This window comes from Megalobrama amblycephala, linkage group LG9, assembly GCF_018812025.1.
Source record: "Megalobrama amblycephala isolate DHTTF-2021 linkage group LG9, ASM1881202v1, whole genome shotgun sequence".
NCBI lineage: Eukaryota > Metazoa > Chordata > Actinopteri > Cypriniformes > Xenocyprididae > Megalobrama > Megalobrama amblycephala.
In genome coordinates, this window is record NC_063052.1 from 42,271,428 (window position 1) to 42,288,724 (window position 17,297).

The window sequence follows — 17,297 nt, forward strand, 5'->3', positions numbered from 1 at the left end:
TCATATTCTTTACAGTTTATCTGCACAAAACGCGCTATATTTACTCTGATTATGCTCACGATTATGATTATTATTTCGGCTCATACACTGAATAAACATTGGGTGTAGGATTTACTTTAAAACAATTTTCACTCAGAAGTTGCTGGTAAATTTTACAAGTAATGACAAAGAAACAGCAAGTAACACTGAATTAATGTGAAGATTTGAAGTAGAAAAACTGAAATAATCATGTATATAATAAATAAATAATACTTCAATAATCTTTGCTTTATTTACAACCTTGAAAAAGTGTTTATTGAGGGAAAGTTTGTGAACTCATAAACTCATCAGAGGGCCGTTTAGATCGTAGATTATTGATTATAGATGTTATAAATGTTGTGATTAACGAATGCTCTGGAAAACACACCTGAGGTCAAAAAATGAAAGTTTAATAAAAAGTTATAGAAGTTTAATGCAGTGCTTTATAGTAAACTTAAACATTTTTATTTAACATAAAATATTTAATTTACAAAATAAGTTGGACTCTAAAATTGCTAGAAAGTCAAAGTTGTTATCACAAAAATTAAAATGAAAGTAGCTCTAATTCATGATGATTACTAAAATAGTAAAATTTTTGTCAGCTGCTCCTTTATGCCAGTAAACATGATTCTGTTAATGTGTGAATATGAGTGTGTGTGTGTGTGTGTTATCAGCTACTGTTCTCAAACACAGTACAGAGTTCACACACACACACACTCTTACAGAAGGTCTGACAGTGTGCGAGTGTCTCAGTTTCTTCTGGACGTCACGATGGACTTCAAGAACAAGAAGAAAAAGAAGGTTCTTCTGGTGAGTTGAGACTCTTTTCTGCTCTTTACCAGTAAATCTGTCCCGTAAGATCCTACGGCAGGGATGGGCAACTCCGGTCCTGGAGGGCCACTGTCCAGCAGAGTTTAGCTCCAACCCTAATCAAACACACCTGAACCAGCTAATCAAGGTCTTTAGGATTAGTAGAAAGTTATAGGCGAGTGAGTTTTTATCAGGGATGGAGGAAACTCTGCAGGACACTGGCCCTCCAGGACCGGAGTTGCCCATCCCTGTCCTACGGGATACGGTTAATTATTCCTGTAGGATCATCAGTTTCTGTGGAGGGTCAGTCAGATGATGAACAACGTGAAGCGCTCATGTTGCATCACATCCTGAGTTTGTTTAATGTGTGTGAGATGCGTTCACACACACATCAGGAGGCGGACGGCCTGTAAATGTTTGAAAGTAAAATCAACAAATAAAATGAATTTATGCTGTATAATTAGTCTTGGCTTGTGTTTAAAACAATAAATATCTGTCAGTGGAGTCAGAAAAAGAACTTTTAATAAGGTTGATTTTTCAGACTCCACTGAGAGATATTTGCTCTTGTTCAAAACTCAATTTTGATGCATTTCTCATGAAACAAGGTTTAATATCTTCAGTCGTAAATGCCTCTTGCTTTAAGAATGTTTAGATGTTTGTGCTGGAAAACAAGACAATGAAAGTATGAAATCCATCCACAGATGAAGAGTCAAAATACAAAGTGTGAACTTTTGTACTGGGTCATTTCATTTTTATGGACACGTAAACCCGACGACGTTTGTGTGATAACCAAGAATGATCCACGTCCATCTGTCACAGGCTATATATTATCATTATATAGTGTATTAATTCAATTATGAAATGCAAGTATGAGTTTTTGAATTAGGTTAAATGTAATTTGTAAAAATACAACAATAATTGTGTATATATAACAATTCAACTAATACAGTAATTCCATTTCGTTTAATAATAATTGTGTTCAGACAGATCATTTAAAGAACAAAGAAATGTGACATTCTGATCACTAATTTAAAGGTACACCATGTAACTTTTTGTTGAAAATTTCAACAGCAAGTCAAAACACCATCAATTCTTCTAAAAAGTGTGTTTGTCTTACTCTGATTCACTGTGGTAAGCCTGTTGTTTATATTTGTTTATATTTGGATGGTTTTCATGGGAAATTGCGTACATGTGTCACTCGCCCGAGCTTGTCTCGCCATATCCGTAAATAAAGAGCGGTCGCTATGGTTACTGTGGCGCGTGTCTGGTGTGGGAGTGGCTCAATCTATGTTTTTAAGCAACTGACTTAAATCGAAAACCCACTTCAAGACTAATCTGTTTCTGTTTCTGTAATCTAAACAGTTTATGCAAATGACTCATGTTCGGCTGATTCCTTATAGTCTCTGAATGATCATATAATAATACTGCTTTACAGTCTAGCAGGAATCTTGTACATGTTCATTTAGTCTTTGTTCAGTACTTTAGTACTAAAGTTCTTGTTTTGACTATACTTGGGAGGACCAAATGTCCTCACTTATATTGTGAAATACTTTCACAACCCACTAGCGAGGACATTTGACTTGTCCTCACTAGTTAAAAAGGCTCATAAATCAGCCAAAAGAGGTTTTTATTTATATCTAGTGAAGTGCACATGTTTCTGTGATGGGTTTAGGAGTAGGGGTTGGGTTAGGTGACAGAACATATCATCGACTTGATATAAAATCAATGGAAGTCTATGCAATGTCCTCACTAAGATAGCAAAAAACAAACGTGTGCGTGTGTGTGTGTGTGTGTGTGTGTGTGTGTGTACAGTTGGCGGTGCTGTTGGCGGTGTGTGTGCTGGTCATCATTCTGGGTTTGGGTTTGGGTCTCGGTCTCCAGCTGCAGGACTGCAGGAATAAAGGTGAGAAACAAACACAGTTACAAGAAAGACGTTACACAGTATATTTTGCTTATAGAAAATTATATTAGGCCATTTTTTTGTAAAGCAGTTATTTTCACTATTGGCAATCAGCCAAGGGCCGATTCTCAATCAAAAGGGTGGAAAAATCTGTCAAACTGCAACTCATACTGTGTGTGAAGAAAATCTCTCTTTTGTTGAAATTAGGGCAAGTTAAGACGAAGCTTAAAAATCAGTGATGTTAAAGCTCTGTTTGACCCTCTGAATCAACCGTAGTTCAGGTTTGCAGGTCTGCGGTTTTTCCTGATAACAAACATTTGTTGAGCCTCACATCCAGTAATCACAAAGAGCTTCATGCTTGTTACTTGTGAAGAAACAAAGTCTCAGCGTTCAAATTCTGTCCATCATGAAATTCAAACAGTGAATGGCGTGTGGACGTGTCGTGACAGATCTCTGTCGTGTCTCCGTCTCTTCCTCTTAACTACAAGTTACATCTCAAAAACATGCATGAACATCAGAAGGTATGTTGAAAGATACAGTACAACTTCCTGGACTGAATCATGCCTTGTGTGATCAATTAATCAGTGTTTCGACTGCAGAGAGACATCAACAAAACAACTTGTGAACAACAATTATATAAACAATACATATTACACAATAATTATGTAAACAATAAGCTATAAAAACACTAGAGAGGGGATAAATTTGTCATGAAGACAAGTGTTTATGAAAAATAACAGCGGAGTTGTATATAAATATTTTAGTTTTTTGAGTGTAATTATTATATCTAAAAATAAAGAGTAGTATATTATAATATTATATTAATGTTCTAAATGAGAGGATCACTGTATTATTTACAGCATTATTTGGGAGAAATGTTTTGTCTTTAAGAAAATCAAACTATCGGTATCAGCAGGTAGAGACGCGCCGATATGAAAGTTTTAGCAGATACCGATAATTCTTTATATTTGAAAGCCGATAACCGATATATTGGCCGATAAATCTAAATATTTTTTTAAATATAATTTCTGAGAGCCTGATTACAAAAACTAAAGTCTCACCATTAAAATCCATGTCCCAATCACACAAATATAATCTTCTCATTATAATTTTATGTAGCCTGAATTGCTAGAAAATCAAAGCCATATGTCTCAAAAGTTGAGCTGCTAAAGTACCGTTTTCATGGAAACACAATATCCAATTCCAAAACTTTTTCGCAGGATAAACATTGAGTGTCAGTCACCAGGTTAATTTGTAAATAAAATAAAAAAAAAACCTACAATAATAATTGCATTTGTTTCACAATTTGATGAAAAATGGCTTTGATTAATATATTACAATATATATAATGAGGTTTTTTTTCTTGTATTGAATTTGTAGTGATATAATGATTGAGGCTGTATTACTTTTTGAAATGACCATGTTTGCTAAGCAGACAGGATATGATTCTGAGTTCAGATGCTTCCTCTGACGTGCGTGTGTGTGTGTGTGTGTGTGTGTGTGTGTGTGTGTGTGTGTGCGCGTGTCAGACGTGTTGCCGTCCTGCAGGAATCGTTGCTATGAGCCGTTCGATGGCGCTCCTGCCTCCTGCCGCTGTGACAGACAGTGTGTGGACACTGGTAGCTGTTGCCATGACTACAAGGACATCTGTCTCCTGCCCGGTGAGTTACAGTCTCACACTGATCATGTGACTGTGTGTTATCTGAGCGCTCTGTAAACATCTTCACAAGTTACAGCAGGCTGAAGCAGCAGGTCTGGCAGATGCTCAACTAATAAACATATACAAATACTTCCTCAGTATTTTTGTCTGGACTTCCGGTGTAAATATCTAAACATTCGTAATACCTGAAGTCATTTTGCTTGTGCAGGAAATGTGTCTTGATGAAAGATAATTGTGCTGAGGGAGAGCATCATATTTTGCAGCACACTCAGTTCAGTTAATGATGAATGTTTTCTGAATGGACGAGTTGTTGGATTACTCACTCTGAACGCGTGGATGTAGTCGACCAGCCTTTCCCAGAACATTCGCCTCATTCATTCATTGTCATTGACATTTTGAAACATTTTGAACAATGAACACAATTAAAGGTAATCATGACAAATATCACTGTAACATTTACTGTCAGGTTTTTTACAGTTCATGTCTGATGTTTGTCATGATTGCCAACTATAAAAATGCAACTCTTTCTCTTGAAAAACTGTAATAGATGGACATTTCGTGTCATTTCACTGTTAAATGTTCTTTGTCACTCCCAAAAAGCATGCAAATCATCTTATAATTTACATTCCCAGAATTCTGTGTGACAGCTCACATTTGATGGTTTTTCATGGAAATAACTGTACATTAGTGTTTTATGTTGTTAAATGAATGTTTGCCGCATTACTTTAGTTTTTTTTGTATTTCTCTGGATGACATTGTGCACCATCTATATTTTCATCTTCAAACTTCTTTCTATAGTGCATTAACATGTTTCAAAGCTGCTTTACAGGAAATCATGAGGTGTTTATGATATCTTGATGCCTCATCGCTGCTTGTGATGAACGCAACATTTGTCACTATATTATAAAGCCAAAAACAAACAGATTTTAGTCATTTTATAAATACATAGTAGTTAAGGACACCTAATATAAAGTGTGCCAGTTTTTCAGTAAAAACTGAAATAATTTAGTGATGTTTGTGATGTTCCAGGTCAGAGCTGGGACTGTACGACTGTACGCTGTGGAGAGACGCGCCTGTCGGACAGTAAGTGTCACTGTTCTGACGACTGCATGAGCGCCGGAGACTGCTGCTCAAACTACAACAGCGTCTGTAAGGGTGAGTCTCTGCCTCAGTGACTTTAGACTTTTTTTGTTTTACTTAAACCACACATGCATTCTGATGAGACTGAAATAAATAAAGATTATTTCAGTCTTTCTACTTCAAAATTTCATGTTTAATTCAACATGTTACATGCAATTCGTGTGTGGATTGTGTGTTTGTGATGCAGGAGACACGCAGTGGGTTCAGGATGAGTGTGTGGACATGAGCACAGCCAAATGCCCTGCCAGGTGACACACACACACACACACACACACACACACACACACACACACACACACACACACACACACACACACACAGTGACTCAAATTAATCACTTGAATCACTACACCACTATCATAAATCAATAATATGAATCACTGCACTACATCATGGCAGATTTAATCCTCTGACAAATAGATTTCTAGGAAATCTTTGTGGGATATGATAATGCTATCATAATGCCTGATATGACATACCATGTCCTGATATGTCACAAAAACACACACACACACACACAGTAGTTTTATTTGTTTGTTGATGTTTGTTTGTGTAGTTTTAAGAGGCAGCCGCTGCTGTTGGTTTCTCTGGATGGTTTGAGAGCCGAATATCTTCAGATGTGGGGCTCACTAGTGCCAGTGCTGGACAGGATCAGTGAGTCAAACACACAAACACACTCATTTAATGCACCGAATCTCAGTATTAAACTGTATTGTGCATGTGTGTGTGTTGTTCAGGACAGTGCGGTACGTCCTCACCCTTCATGCAGGCCGTGTTCCCTAGTAAGACTTTCCCTAACCACTACTCCATAGCCACGGTGAGTCATGAGATACTGACATATAAATATCAAAATCTGTGAATAATATGTCTTAGTAAGATCCTCAGATTTATGATCAAATCTCTGTAGTTTTAAAACATATAATGCAATCCAGTGATGATCTGAAAACCTGATGATCATGATTTTTATAATTAATGATGTCTGGATAATCAAGTAAACTTTTTTAAAATTATTTTGGTATTTGTATTGTAAATGCTTATGGGTGCTATTTCAAGCGTACTATGATCTTCTCTTGTGTACTGTTTAGCGCTCTAGATTGTTTATTAATAAATCAGATTTTGAATATTTTGATGAATTGCTTGATGTTACTCATTTGCAAGGCCTTGTGGGTGAAGGCATCTGCAGAATGAGTGAATATGAATGTGTAGGTGTGCGGTGCAGGAAGTGATGTCAGAGGTGTGTTGTCATGTGCAGGGTCTGTACGCTGAGTCACATGGGCTGGTGGATAACAACATGTACGACCCCGTGTTCGACGCCTCCTTCAGTCTGTCCAACAGTGAGAAAAACAATCCCAGATGGTACCAGGGACAACCGGTACAAACCCACACACACACACACACACACACACACACCTGTACTGACCTCTGACCCCTGACCTCTGACCTCTGCCCACAGATCTGGAACACGGCCATGTATCAGGGGCTGAAAGCCGGAACGTTCTTCTGGCCAGGATCCGATGTGGCCATAAATGGGAGTTTCCCAGATATCTACATGAACTATGACGGGTTAGTTTACGTCACACACAAATAATGCGGCGTAGTCGAGCAGGACGCGAGTCTCAGCAGGGCGGTCTGTGCGTCAGATTCGCTCTGATAGTATAAACACTGTTCTGTGATACGGTTGAGAGATTCTTCACAGCTGGAGATCTGAGGGAATCATCCTGCGGATAGTTTCTGACTCATCCTGTTTTCCTTTAATCAGTGTTAATAAATCCCACTCTCACTCTCAAGGTATTGTCAACATTTACAGCGTCTACTCAGTCATTTTATTGCCGTCCGAATCCAAAATGTCGACGTGTTTCTCTCACTACCTGCGTAAAAATTCTGGTAGAACTGCCTGCACTGCAAAGAATGATGTTCTTTCTCAGTATTTCTGCCTTGTTATCCAGCACAAATATCATTTACTGGAGAAGAAAAATGCCTGAAGATATTAAGTCTTGAATTGTTCAGAATGAAGGAAGTTTCTGCTTAAAACAACACAAAAATAATAAACTTAAAGGATTACTTTAAAATGAAAATTACCCCAAGCTTTACTCACCCTCAAGCCAAAAACTGAATTTACTTTGGCATAGTTGAATAACAAGAGTTCAGTACATGGAAATGACATACAGTGAGTCTCAAACTCCATTGTTTCCTCCTTCTTATATAAATCTCATTTGTTTAAAAGACCTCCGAAGAACAGGCGAATCTCAACATAACACTGAATGTTACGTAACAGTCGGGATCATTAATATGTACGCCCCCAATATTTGCATATGCCAGCTCATGATCAAGGCATTAGACAAGGGCAGCCAGTATTAATGTCTGGATCTGTGCACAGCTGAATCATCAGACTAGGTAAGCAAGCAAGAACAACAGCGAAAAATGGCAGATGGAGCAATAATAACTGACATGATTCATGATATTTTTAGTGATATTTGTAAATTGTCTTTCTAAATGTTTCGTTAGCATGTTGCTAATGTACTGTTAAATGTGTTACCATTAAAGTTACCATCGTTTATTACTGTATTCACGGAGACGAGAGCCGTCGCTATATTCATTTTTAAACACTTGCAGTCTGTATAATTCATAAACAACTTCGTTCTTTATAAATCTCTCCAACAGTGTAGCATTAGCTGTTAGCCACGGAGCACTATCAAACTCATTCAGAATCAAATGTAAACATCCAAATAAATACTGATGAACACTTTGTAAAGAACAATTTTGAGGGTTATATTAGCTGTGTGAACTTTGTTTATTCTGTTAAAGGCAAGCGCGAGCTCTGGGCGTGGAGCAGGAGAATTTAAAGGGGCCGCAGCCTGAATCGGCGCATATTTAATGATGCCCCAAAATAGTCAGTTAAAAAAATTAATAAAAAAAAATCTATGGGGTATTTTGAGCTGAAACTTCACAGACACATTCAGGGGACACCTTAGACTTATATTACATCTTTTAAAAAGACATTCTACGGCACCTTTAAACCAGAAATGAAATATGGAAAATACGGTTTTTTTGTTTTTATTTTAACACTGATGAATAGAATTAGCAGATACAAGCTAATTTTCTTTATGTAAGATTATTATTTTGTGAAAAATAATATAAATGATATACAACTTGTTTTTTGAAATGTAAAAAGCTAAATTTAATTTCCAGTATTTCTCGTCATTCACACAGACGCTAAAGCGCCCTCTAGTGCTTTTCCTCTGGCGTCAATAGATTGACTCGCTTCAAGAGCCTGCCTAAATGACAGTGATTCATTCGTTAAATTACTATTGTCATTATTATTATTTGTACATTTATACTTTAACCTAAACATTACATTTCTAAACCTTATAGCCTCTTGTTTAGCGCTCTAACGTGATTGAGTTCCCGCTTGTGGTCTCAATCTCGTCATTTTGCTTTTTACTCTGTTTTATACGAATAAAGGCCAAAACGACATCTAAATTACTGTGACTTTTTCATCAGGCTCTGTGTTTTATATTGTTTTATATTGAGAAATTGTTTGGGATTAGGAGTCACTTTATGCTGTTTAAATTGAAAATATACCAACATTTATGATGACAAAATTATTACCCCAATATGTGATTTTCATGAAGACAAAATTCCCATGCCCTTTGCCTCATGTAGGTTTGACATGAAATATTTCTCAGTTCTCATTGAAAGCAATGCGTTACGGCCGCGTCACTGGGACATTAACGCTTTACGTGGCTTAATGCTACTAAAACAACAACAGGAAGAAACGAATTTCTCGCACATTTCCTTGTTATCAACAGCATCTAAGGCTAAGACAACGTCAACGTAAACAAAGTGGAAGGAAAATATTTTTCTATAAGTGGAAAACGCTGAACGTTGAAAGCGCGTTGCCTTCATATTCGGCCTGACCTGCTTGTCTGCACATCTTTATTGGTCATTTAATATCAGTGTCTTAATGCATTAAGCGTTTTCTTCATAACTGTGTTTTATTTTCTAGGAAAATGCTTTACGTGTTATTAATTGTGTTCATAGTGGGCTGCTTATAAGGTGTAGTGAATTTGCTCCTCCAATATCACCTACATTAAGCCACATTAAGCATTTTTCACGTTAAACTGAATGTCTCTCTTCGCTGGATGCGTTTGCTGCCAGTAGAGCATCTCTTGGACATGCGGCAGTATCTGACCCCTCATGAGTGAGAATGAGGTGGAAATCAAGTCAAGTATTATCATGTTTCAGAGACATGGCTCTCGAAAATGTGGGAGAAACAACAATTTTACAAAATAAAACTTGTAAATTGACATTTCTTCGACTTTAATCTGTCCTTTTTTAATTTTGGTTTATAATGATGCAAAACGTAATAAACAAAAATCTGAAAAGAAGTCAATATTTATTTTGTGCACATGAAATTTGTGTATTCAATTTTAATTTAAATTTTGGTATTCACCATTTAAAAATAAAAAAAACTGTTTGTTTTTTGTTTTTCTTGACGTGGTTAAAAAACGAAAAAGCAATGGACGCAAAAGTACACGGACCGTTTGATTTTGAAGTGAACTAATCCTTTAATTCAAATTGAAAACACACTTATTTTTCTGAGCCCTTTGTCAGATATTTGTACTTGTCAGTGTGTCAATATTTCAGCAGAAATCAATCTCTAGCTGACAGGTCAAATCCACCTGCATTCAAACATACATACCTTTAGTTTATCAGCTCAGAACCATTAATCACCCATCATATACTGTGTGTGTGTGTGTGTGTGTGTGTGTGTGTGTGTGTGTGTGTGTGTGTGTGTGCGCAGTACGGTCCCGTATGAGGAGAGGATCTTCAATGTTCTACGGTGGCTGCAGTTACCAGAGGATAAACGGTAAAATCATCTTCATCGCGTCTTCATCAGATTACGTGCCTGTATCTGCAGTATCTGTTTTGCTTCATGTCTTTTTTTTCCACAGCTTTCACAGCATTTGTTTCAGAACTTGTGTTCACTCTGACTCCAGTACAAACATCTAAACGTTCTTAAATCAAGATACATTTACTCGAGGTCATGTTCAGCTGTAGCTTCATCATTCATCTGTGTGTTTCTGCTGTTCTTGGTCATGTAGGCCAGATTTCTTAACACTGTACCTGGAGGAGCCTGATAGTTCTGGACACAGTTTTGGACCTGTCAGCGGAGGAGTGAGAACACACACACATACACACCTACACACTCACACACACATACATAGTCACACACTCTCACACACACACTTGTGTTCATCCTTCCATTAAAAAGATGACCGACTTGTCGGCGCCGATAGCCTAGTGGTTAGTGCGCCGACACATGCGACCCGAGTTCGATTCCCGTCTCGAGGTCCTTTGCCAATCCTGCCCTCTCTCTCTGCCCAATGCTTTCCTCTCTGCTCTCTACTGTCCTATCTGAATAAAGGCACAAATATCCAATAAATATAACTGTGTCATCTATGTCATCTAGTGTTGGGAAACATGGGTTTGCAGATGGCTGGTAGGGCCAATCCAAGGCCAGAAGTGTCTCTGGCATTGTGGGTCAGATCAAACGAGCCCTTGTGCTCTCTGTCATTTGACTGTTTCTTGCTCGGGCTTTTATGTGCAGCCCTTTTTTCTCTGTTGTCTCAATGTGCAGCTGCTCTGAGAACGTGGCCCCATTGGTTACCGCAAGGCGCCAGGCTGAGGGCTTTAGGACAAGGTCTTCCCATGAAGAGCGATCAATGCCAAAGTCTTTCATTGGGCTTTTAAAGTCTCTTTGAATCTCTTTTTCTGTCCGCCTTGAGAACATGCTACCATTTTCAGCTCTCCATATAGGATGCGTTTTGCTAGGCATTTTCTGGACTTTCTCACAATGTGTCCAACCTAAGCAGAGCTGAGATTTGGGCTCATTCGAGTATTTCTGTATCAGGGACTTTGTCCTGCCACTTCACTTTCAACAGTTTGCGGAGACAGCAGAGCAGGAAGCGGTTCAGCTTACTGGCATGTCGCTGGTAAACTGTCCAAGTTTCAGAGGCATAAAGGAGGGCAAACAGGACTACAGCTCTATAGACCTTCAGCTTGGTGGTCAGGCTGATCCCTTTTCGTTCCCACACTGATGAATGTTTTCTGCCAAAGGCAGCGCTGGCCTTGGCTACTCTAACAGCTGTTTCATTGTCAATATGCACGTTGCATGAAAGTGTGCTCCCCAGGTAGGTGAACTTGTCCACTGCTGATAGCGTCTAGTTGTTTAGTCACAGTGGGCTCCTGGTATGGTTTTTCTGGGGCAGGCTGGTACATCACCACAGCCTTCTTTGTGCTAATGGTGAGGCCAAAGTTGTTGCATGCTGTGGAGAACAGGTCCAGACTGTCCTGCATGTCACAAGCACTTCCCACATTCAGTCGTCAGCAAACAGGAAGTCACATAGTCTGGCGACACGGACCTTGGTCTAGACCTGAATGCGACCCAGGTTAAGCTTGCCATCTGTCCTGTACTTGATGTCGTTGCCAGGGTCCGTGTACTGGAAAGCATCTGCCAGTATTGCAGAAAACTTTATTCTGAACAGTGTGTTTTTAACTGGTAAGGGAGCAAATGGTTCTCCATTATCAAGTACACAAACCTTCATGCCATCATGCAGAACTTGCATACTATGCAAATGAATCTTTTGGGGCGTCCAAACTTGCTTATGATCTTCCAGAGCACCTCACGACTTACAGTGTTGAATACCTTGGTTAAATGTGGTGTAGACATCAATGTTTTGTTCCTGGCACTTCACTTGGTAGCCGGCAAATATCATGCCTACTGTTCTTCATTCTTTCCTGAAGCCATACTGGCTCTCGGGGAGTAGGTCTTGCTCTAGGTGCGCGTTGAGTTGGTTCAGGAAGATTCTTGCGAGGATTTTTCCTGCGATGCAAAGGAGTGAGATTCCTCTGTGGTTGTTGCACATCTGTCTGGTTCTTTTGCGTTTGTAGAGGTGCAAATTGGTGGCATTCTTGAAGTCTTAAGGCAGTGGTCTCAAACTCAAATCCTGGAGGGCCACAGCTTTAGCTCCAACTCATACCTGCTTGAAAGTTTCTAGTAATACTGAAGACCATGATTAGCTGGATCAGGTGTGTTTTATTAGGGTTGGAGCAAAACTGTGCAGAGCTGTGGCCCTCCAGGAATTGAGTTTGAGACCACTGTCTTAAGGGATAGCTCCTTGTGCCCACAGTGTTTGGAGTAGTTCTGTTGTGCAGGCATGGTCCAGAAGCTTTGTAGATCTCGGATGGTAATGCATCAGCTCCAGAAGCTTTGCCATATAACAGCTGGTTGATGGCTTTGTTGACTAGGAGGGGTGTCTAGGTCCTCATTGACATCGAACTATGACGCTTCTTCACAGTTGTGGGATGGATTGTTGAGGACTGCATTTAAATGCTCCGCCCACTGCTCAAGTATCTGGGATTCTCTGTGAGCTGTGTTGTTCCATGAGCATCGAAACTTGATATGAGATTGCAGGTTGGGGTCCATACACTCCCTTGAAGCAAAAACGCCACATGTTGTTCATTTGTTCGCTGTTGTTCGTCAAACCAGTCTTGATGTTTTCTCTTGCTAGGACCAAGTGATCCATAATCAGAGGCATAGACTGTGTTGTGAAAGGTGGCCCAGCTGTCCGCGATGTTGTCAGTGATCTGGATGTTGACAGCCAGGTTTTCCAATTCTTCTGTGAGCTGCTGCTTAGTCTCTGACTTCTTCAGCTTTGAGATGTCCAGACTCTTTGGTGCAGTCTTCCCTTGCGGGCATCTCTTTGGGAGTATTCTCAGGTTCATCCTGCTGATGATGAGTCTGTGGTCAGTCCAACAGTCAGCTCCGCACATGGATTTTGTCACCCATACATCCTGTCTGTCCCTCTTCTTGACAATGACAAAGTCAATGAGATGCCAGTGCTTAGAGCATCCATGAGTCATGCATCAGTTGTCCTTCCTCTGCGAGGCAAGTTTTGCTAAGAGCGGCAATGTCAGCATTGTATCGAGCCAGGTCTCTGCCCACTAGGGCTTTTCTTCTTTCTGGTCTATCCACTTGAGCTTTGTCCATCAGAGTGCACACATTCCATGCACCAAAGGTGAGAGGAGACACCTTGATTTTCTTATTCTTTTTCTTGTAGTTGCTACCGCTGCTACCCACCAGCTGCGGCAGGCCGGTCAGGCATTGGGTGAGGTGCGCAATTTTTAGGACACCTTTTCTAGTCCCCTGCTCAGGCTACGGAGGTGAGCAGTGCGATCCTGAAAAGGGCTACTCCGTTTCTCAGGGCACTGCCAAAAGTTAATACCAACCTCGTTCCAGTGGAAGACGACCATATGGCCTGAGCCACCTGTGTACAGGTTTGCAACTACAGCTCCCAGCACATCCTTTGACACTCACTCATTGCCACAGGGCTGCCCGGGTCCAGTGGCAAGACAGGAGTCGAGACAGCTGGGGGAGAAACAGGGTGCAGTGGATGACCAACAGCATTGCTACGTGCCTGCTGACTTCTTTGTAGCACTCCACAGCGCATTGCTGGATCTGCCTTCATGCCCGTGAGACCAGTCAGGTGGTGACTTTCACGCAGTCTGCCAGATCCAGTCTTCTAATGCTTGGGTAGACAAGTCACACACACATGTACACACATAGACACACAAACACATACCCTATCCCACACACTCACTTTCTCACACACACACTCACTCTCATGCACACACAAACATTCACACACATTGAAACTGTAGAGTTACAACACTATGAGCTGTTGTGAGATGTGCGTAATAGTTGTTAAATGCAATTATGTAAAATAAAATATAATTATGTAAAATTATGTTTTCATGTTTATTTTTGTTATTTTGTGAAAAAGATTAATGTTAAAAGTTTACTGTTTTTACCTGATTTTTGGTGAAATGTATTGAATTGGGTCAATGATCCAAAATTGAATGATCATAAATGGTACACACACACACTGTGTTTATGGCAGTAGTTTAGATACAGCTGATGATGTTCCTCTCACATCACTTCCTGTCTGACATATGAAGGTCAGAAGCAACAGGTGGTGTTGATCTGATGTCAAAAACGGCTTTAAAATTAAAATATGCTGACGTGTGTGTGTGTGTGTGTGTGTGTGTGTGTGTGTGTGTGTGTGTGTGTAGCTAATCATGGCTCTGCAGGTTGTGGACAGAGCCATCGGTCAGCTGATGAACGGCCTCAAGCAGCTCAACCTTCATCAGTGTGTCAACATCATCATCGTCGCAGATCATGGTAAAACACACACACACACGTTTAGCGATGAAGAAACACTCCATGTGCAAATGTGATGTGTGTTAAATCTAATGATTGGCAAATGTTTCTGTGATGGGTTTAGGAGTAGGGGTTGGGTTAGGGGATAGAAAATATAATTGACCTGATATAAAAATCAATGGAAGTCTATGCAATGTCCTCACTAGGATAGCAAAACAAACCTGTGTGTTTGTGTGTGTGTGTGTGTGTGTGTGTGTGTGTGTGTGTGTGTGTGTGTGTAGGGATGGAGGAGACCAGCTGTGAGCGTAAAGAGGCTCTTCAGGATTTTGTGGGTGATGTTAATCATCTGTTTGTCAGTGAGGGTCCGTTTGGACGAATCAGAGCAAGAGATAAAACGCACATTTGTAAGTGAAACACACAGTTCAAAACACTGGAAAAAAAAATTATTTAGAAACAATTTTCACTCAGATGCTAGTAAATATCAAAGTTAATTATAAAGAAATGGCAAGACATACTGAATTAAAAGTGAAACTTTGATGTAGAAAGTATTTAGTATTTTCTTGTAAAATGTACTATAATAATCTTTGTTTTATTTACAACAACAAGAAAATCTTTTTTACAGTGTATTTTGCACTTTGTCAAGTTTGTATATGAATTTATAAGGCCTGTACACACCAAGATGAATACTATAGCGATAAAGATATCATTTAAAAAAGGTATATAGTATAGTATAATAGTAAATATAGAAGAACAGCACATCACAACTAAAAAAATTGCTAGTAAATTTCACAATTACTTACAAAGCAATAACAGGTCATTTTGATGACTGAAATTAATTTTCTTGTACACCTTACTCCAATAATTTTTGTTTGTGAGTGATGTGTATGTGAATAACCGTGTGTGTGTTCGACAGTGGACGCGGCTGCACTTGTGGCGAACATGTCGGTGAGTGTCACTGCATACTACAGTATACACTACATACTTCCTGCTGTTGTTTAAGTATTCAGATTCAGACTCACAGAACTCATCATACAGCATATTTAATTTGCCCATTTATCATTTCAGACATGTATAGCTATTTTGTATTTTTAATAATTTTAAATTTTATTTGTTAAGATTATTTATATTGTGCTTTATACAATACAAATTGTACAGCTTTACAGTAAATAAGCCACATTTATTATTTTCTAGCATAAAATATTTTGTATTCACAAAAACACTTAAAAGATAAACCCTAAGAATTAGAATTCCTATAAAACCTTCAGTGGTCTTAAATCCACAAAGCTAGACATTTCATTTGTCATTTTATTTTTAATAATAGTGTGTGTTGATGCTGTACAGTGAGTGTGTGTTAATGCTGTGCAGTGAGTGTGTGTTGATGCTCTGCAGTGAGTGTGTGTTGATGCTGTGTGGTGAGTGTGTGTTGATGCTCTGCAGTGAGTGTGTGTTGATGCTCTGCAATGAGTGTGTTGACGCTGCAGTGAGTGTGTGTTGATGCTGTTCAGTGAGTGTGTGTTGATGCTGTGCAGTGAGTGTGTGTTGATGCTCTGCAGTGAGTGTGTGTTGATGCTCTGCAATGAGTGTGTTGACGCTGCAGCGAGTGTGTGTTGATGCTGTTCAGTGAGTGTGTGTTGATGCTGTGCAGTGAGTGTGTGTTGATGCTGCAGCGAGTGTGTGTTGATGCTGTTCAGTGAGTGTGTGTTGATGCTGTGCAGTGAGTGTGTGTTGATGCTGCAGTGTGTGTGTTGATGCTGTGTGGTGAGTGTGTGTTGATGCTGCAGTGAGTGTGTGTTGATGCTGCAGTGAGTGTGTTGATGCTGTGTGGTGAGTGTGTGTTGATGCTGCAGTGAGTGTGTGTTGATGCTGCAGTGAGTGTGTTGATGCTGTGCAGTGAGTGTGTGTTGATGCTGCAGTGTGTGTGTTGATGCTGTGTGGTGAGTGTGTGTTGATGCTGCAGTGAGTGTGTGTTGATGCTGCAGTGAGTGTGTTGATGCTGTGCAGTGAGTGTGTGTTGATGCTCTGCAGTGAGTGTGTTGACGCTGCAGTGAGTGTGTGTTGATGCTGTTCAGTGAGTGTGTGTTGATGCTGTGCAGTGAGTGTGTGTTGATGCTGCAGTGTGTGTGTTGATACTGTGCAGTGAGTGTGTTGATGCTGCAGTGAGTGTGTTGATGCTACAGTGAGTGTGTGTTAATGCTGTGCAGTGAGTGTGTGTTGATGATGTGCAGTGAGTGTGTGATGATGCTGCAGTGAGTGTGTGTTGATGATGTGCAGTGAGTGTGTGATGATGCTGCAGTGAGTGTGTTGATGCTGTGCAGTGAGTGTGTGTTGATGCTCTGCAGTGAGTGTGTTGATGCTGTGCAGTGAGTGTGTTGATGCTCTGCAGTGAGTGTGTGTTGATGCTGTGCAGTGAGTGTGTGTTGATGCTGTGCAGTGAGTGTGTGTTGATGCTCTGCAGTGAGTGTGTGTTGATGCTGTTCAGTGAGTGTGTGTTGATGCTGTGCAGTGAGTGTGTGATGATGCTGTGCAGTGAGTGTGTGTTGATGATG

At 39.8% G+C, this 17,297-nt stretch overlaps 1 protein-coding gene across 2 annotated transcripts in view; it reads left to right on the top strand.

The window, feature by feature from the left end:
- The first annotated feature begins 3 nt into the window (after nt 1–3).
- LOC125275982 (venom phosphodiesterase 2) overlaps nt 4–17,297 on the top strand; it is a 42,298-nt gene continuing 25,004 nt past the window's right edge. Inside the window, exons 1-14 of one of the 2 annotated variants that reach the window (XM_048203355.1) lie at nt 4–828; nt 2,641–2,731; nt 4,258–4,389; nt 5,418–5,543; nt 5,716–5,776; nt 6,085–6,182; nt 6,266–6,345; nt 6,781–6,900; nt 6,982–7,091; nt 10,333–10,398; nt 10,634–10,706; nt 14,664–14,772; nt 15,033–15,155; nt 15,665–15,696. In XM_048203355.1, coding sequence (XP_048059312.1) covers nt 631–828; nt 2,641–2,731; nt 4,258–4,389; nt 5,418–5,543; nt 5,716–5,776; nt 6,085–6,182; nt 6,266–6,345; nt 6,781–6,900; nt 6,982–7,091; nt 10,333–10,398; nt 10,634–10,706; nt 14,664–14,772; nt 15,033–15,155; nt 15,665–15,696 — 1,419 coding nt within the window. In that variant the 5' untranslated portion in view covers nt 4–630. Of the gene's footprint in view, nt 829–2,640; nt 2,732–4,257; nt 4,390–4,603; nt 4,817–5,417; nt 5,544–5,715; nt 5,777–6,084; nt 6,183–6,265; nt 6,346–6,780; nt 6,901–6,981; nt 7,092–10,332; nt 10,399–10,633; nt 10,707–14,663; nt 14,773–15,032; nt 15,156–15,664; nt 15,697–17,297 lie in introns of those variants that run through there. The other variant, XM_048203356.1, reaches the window with a different exon arrangement.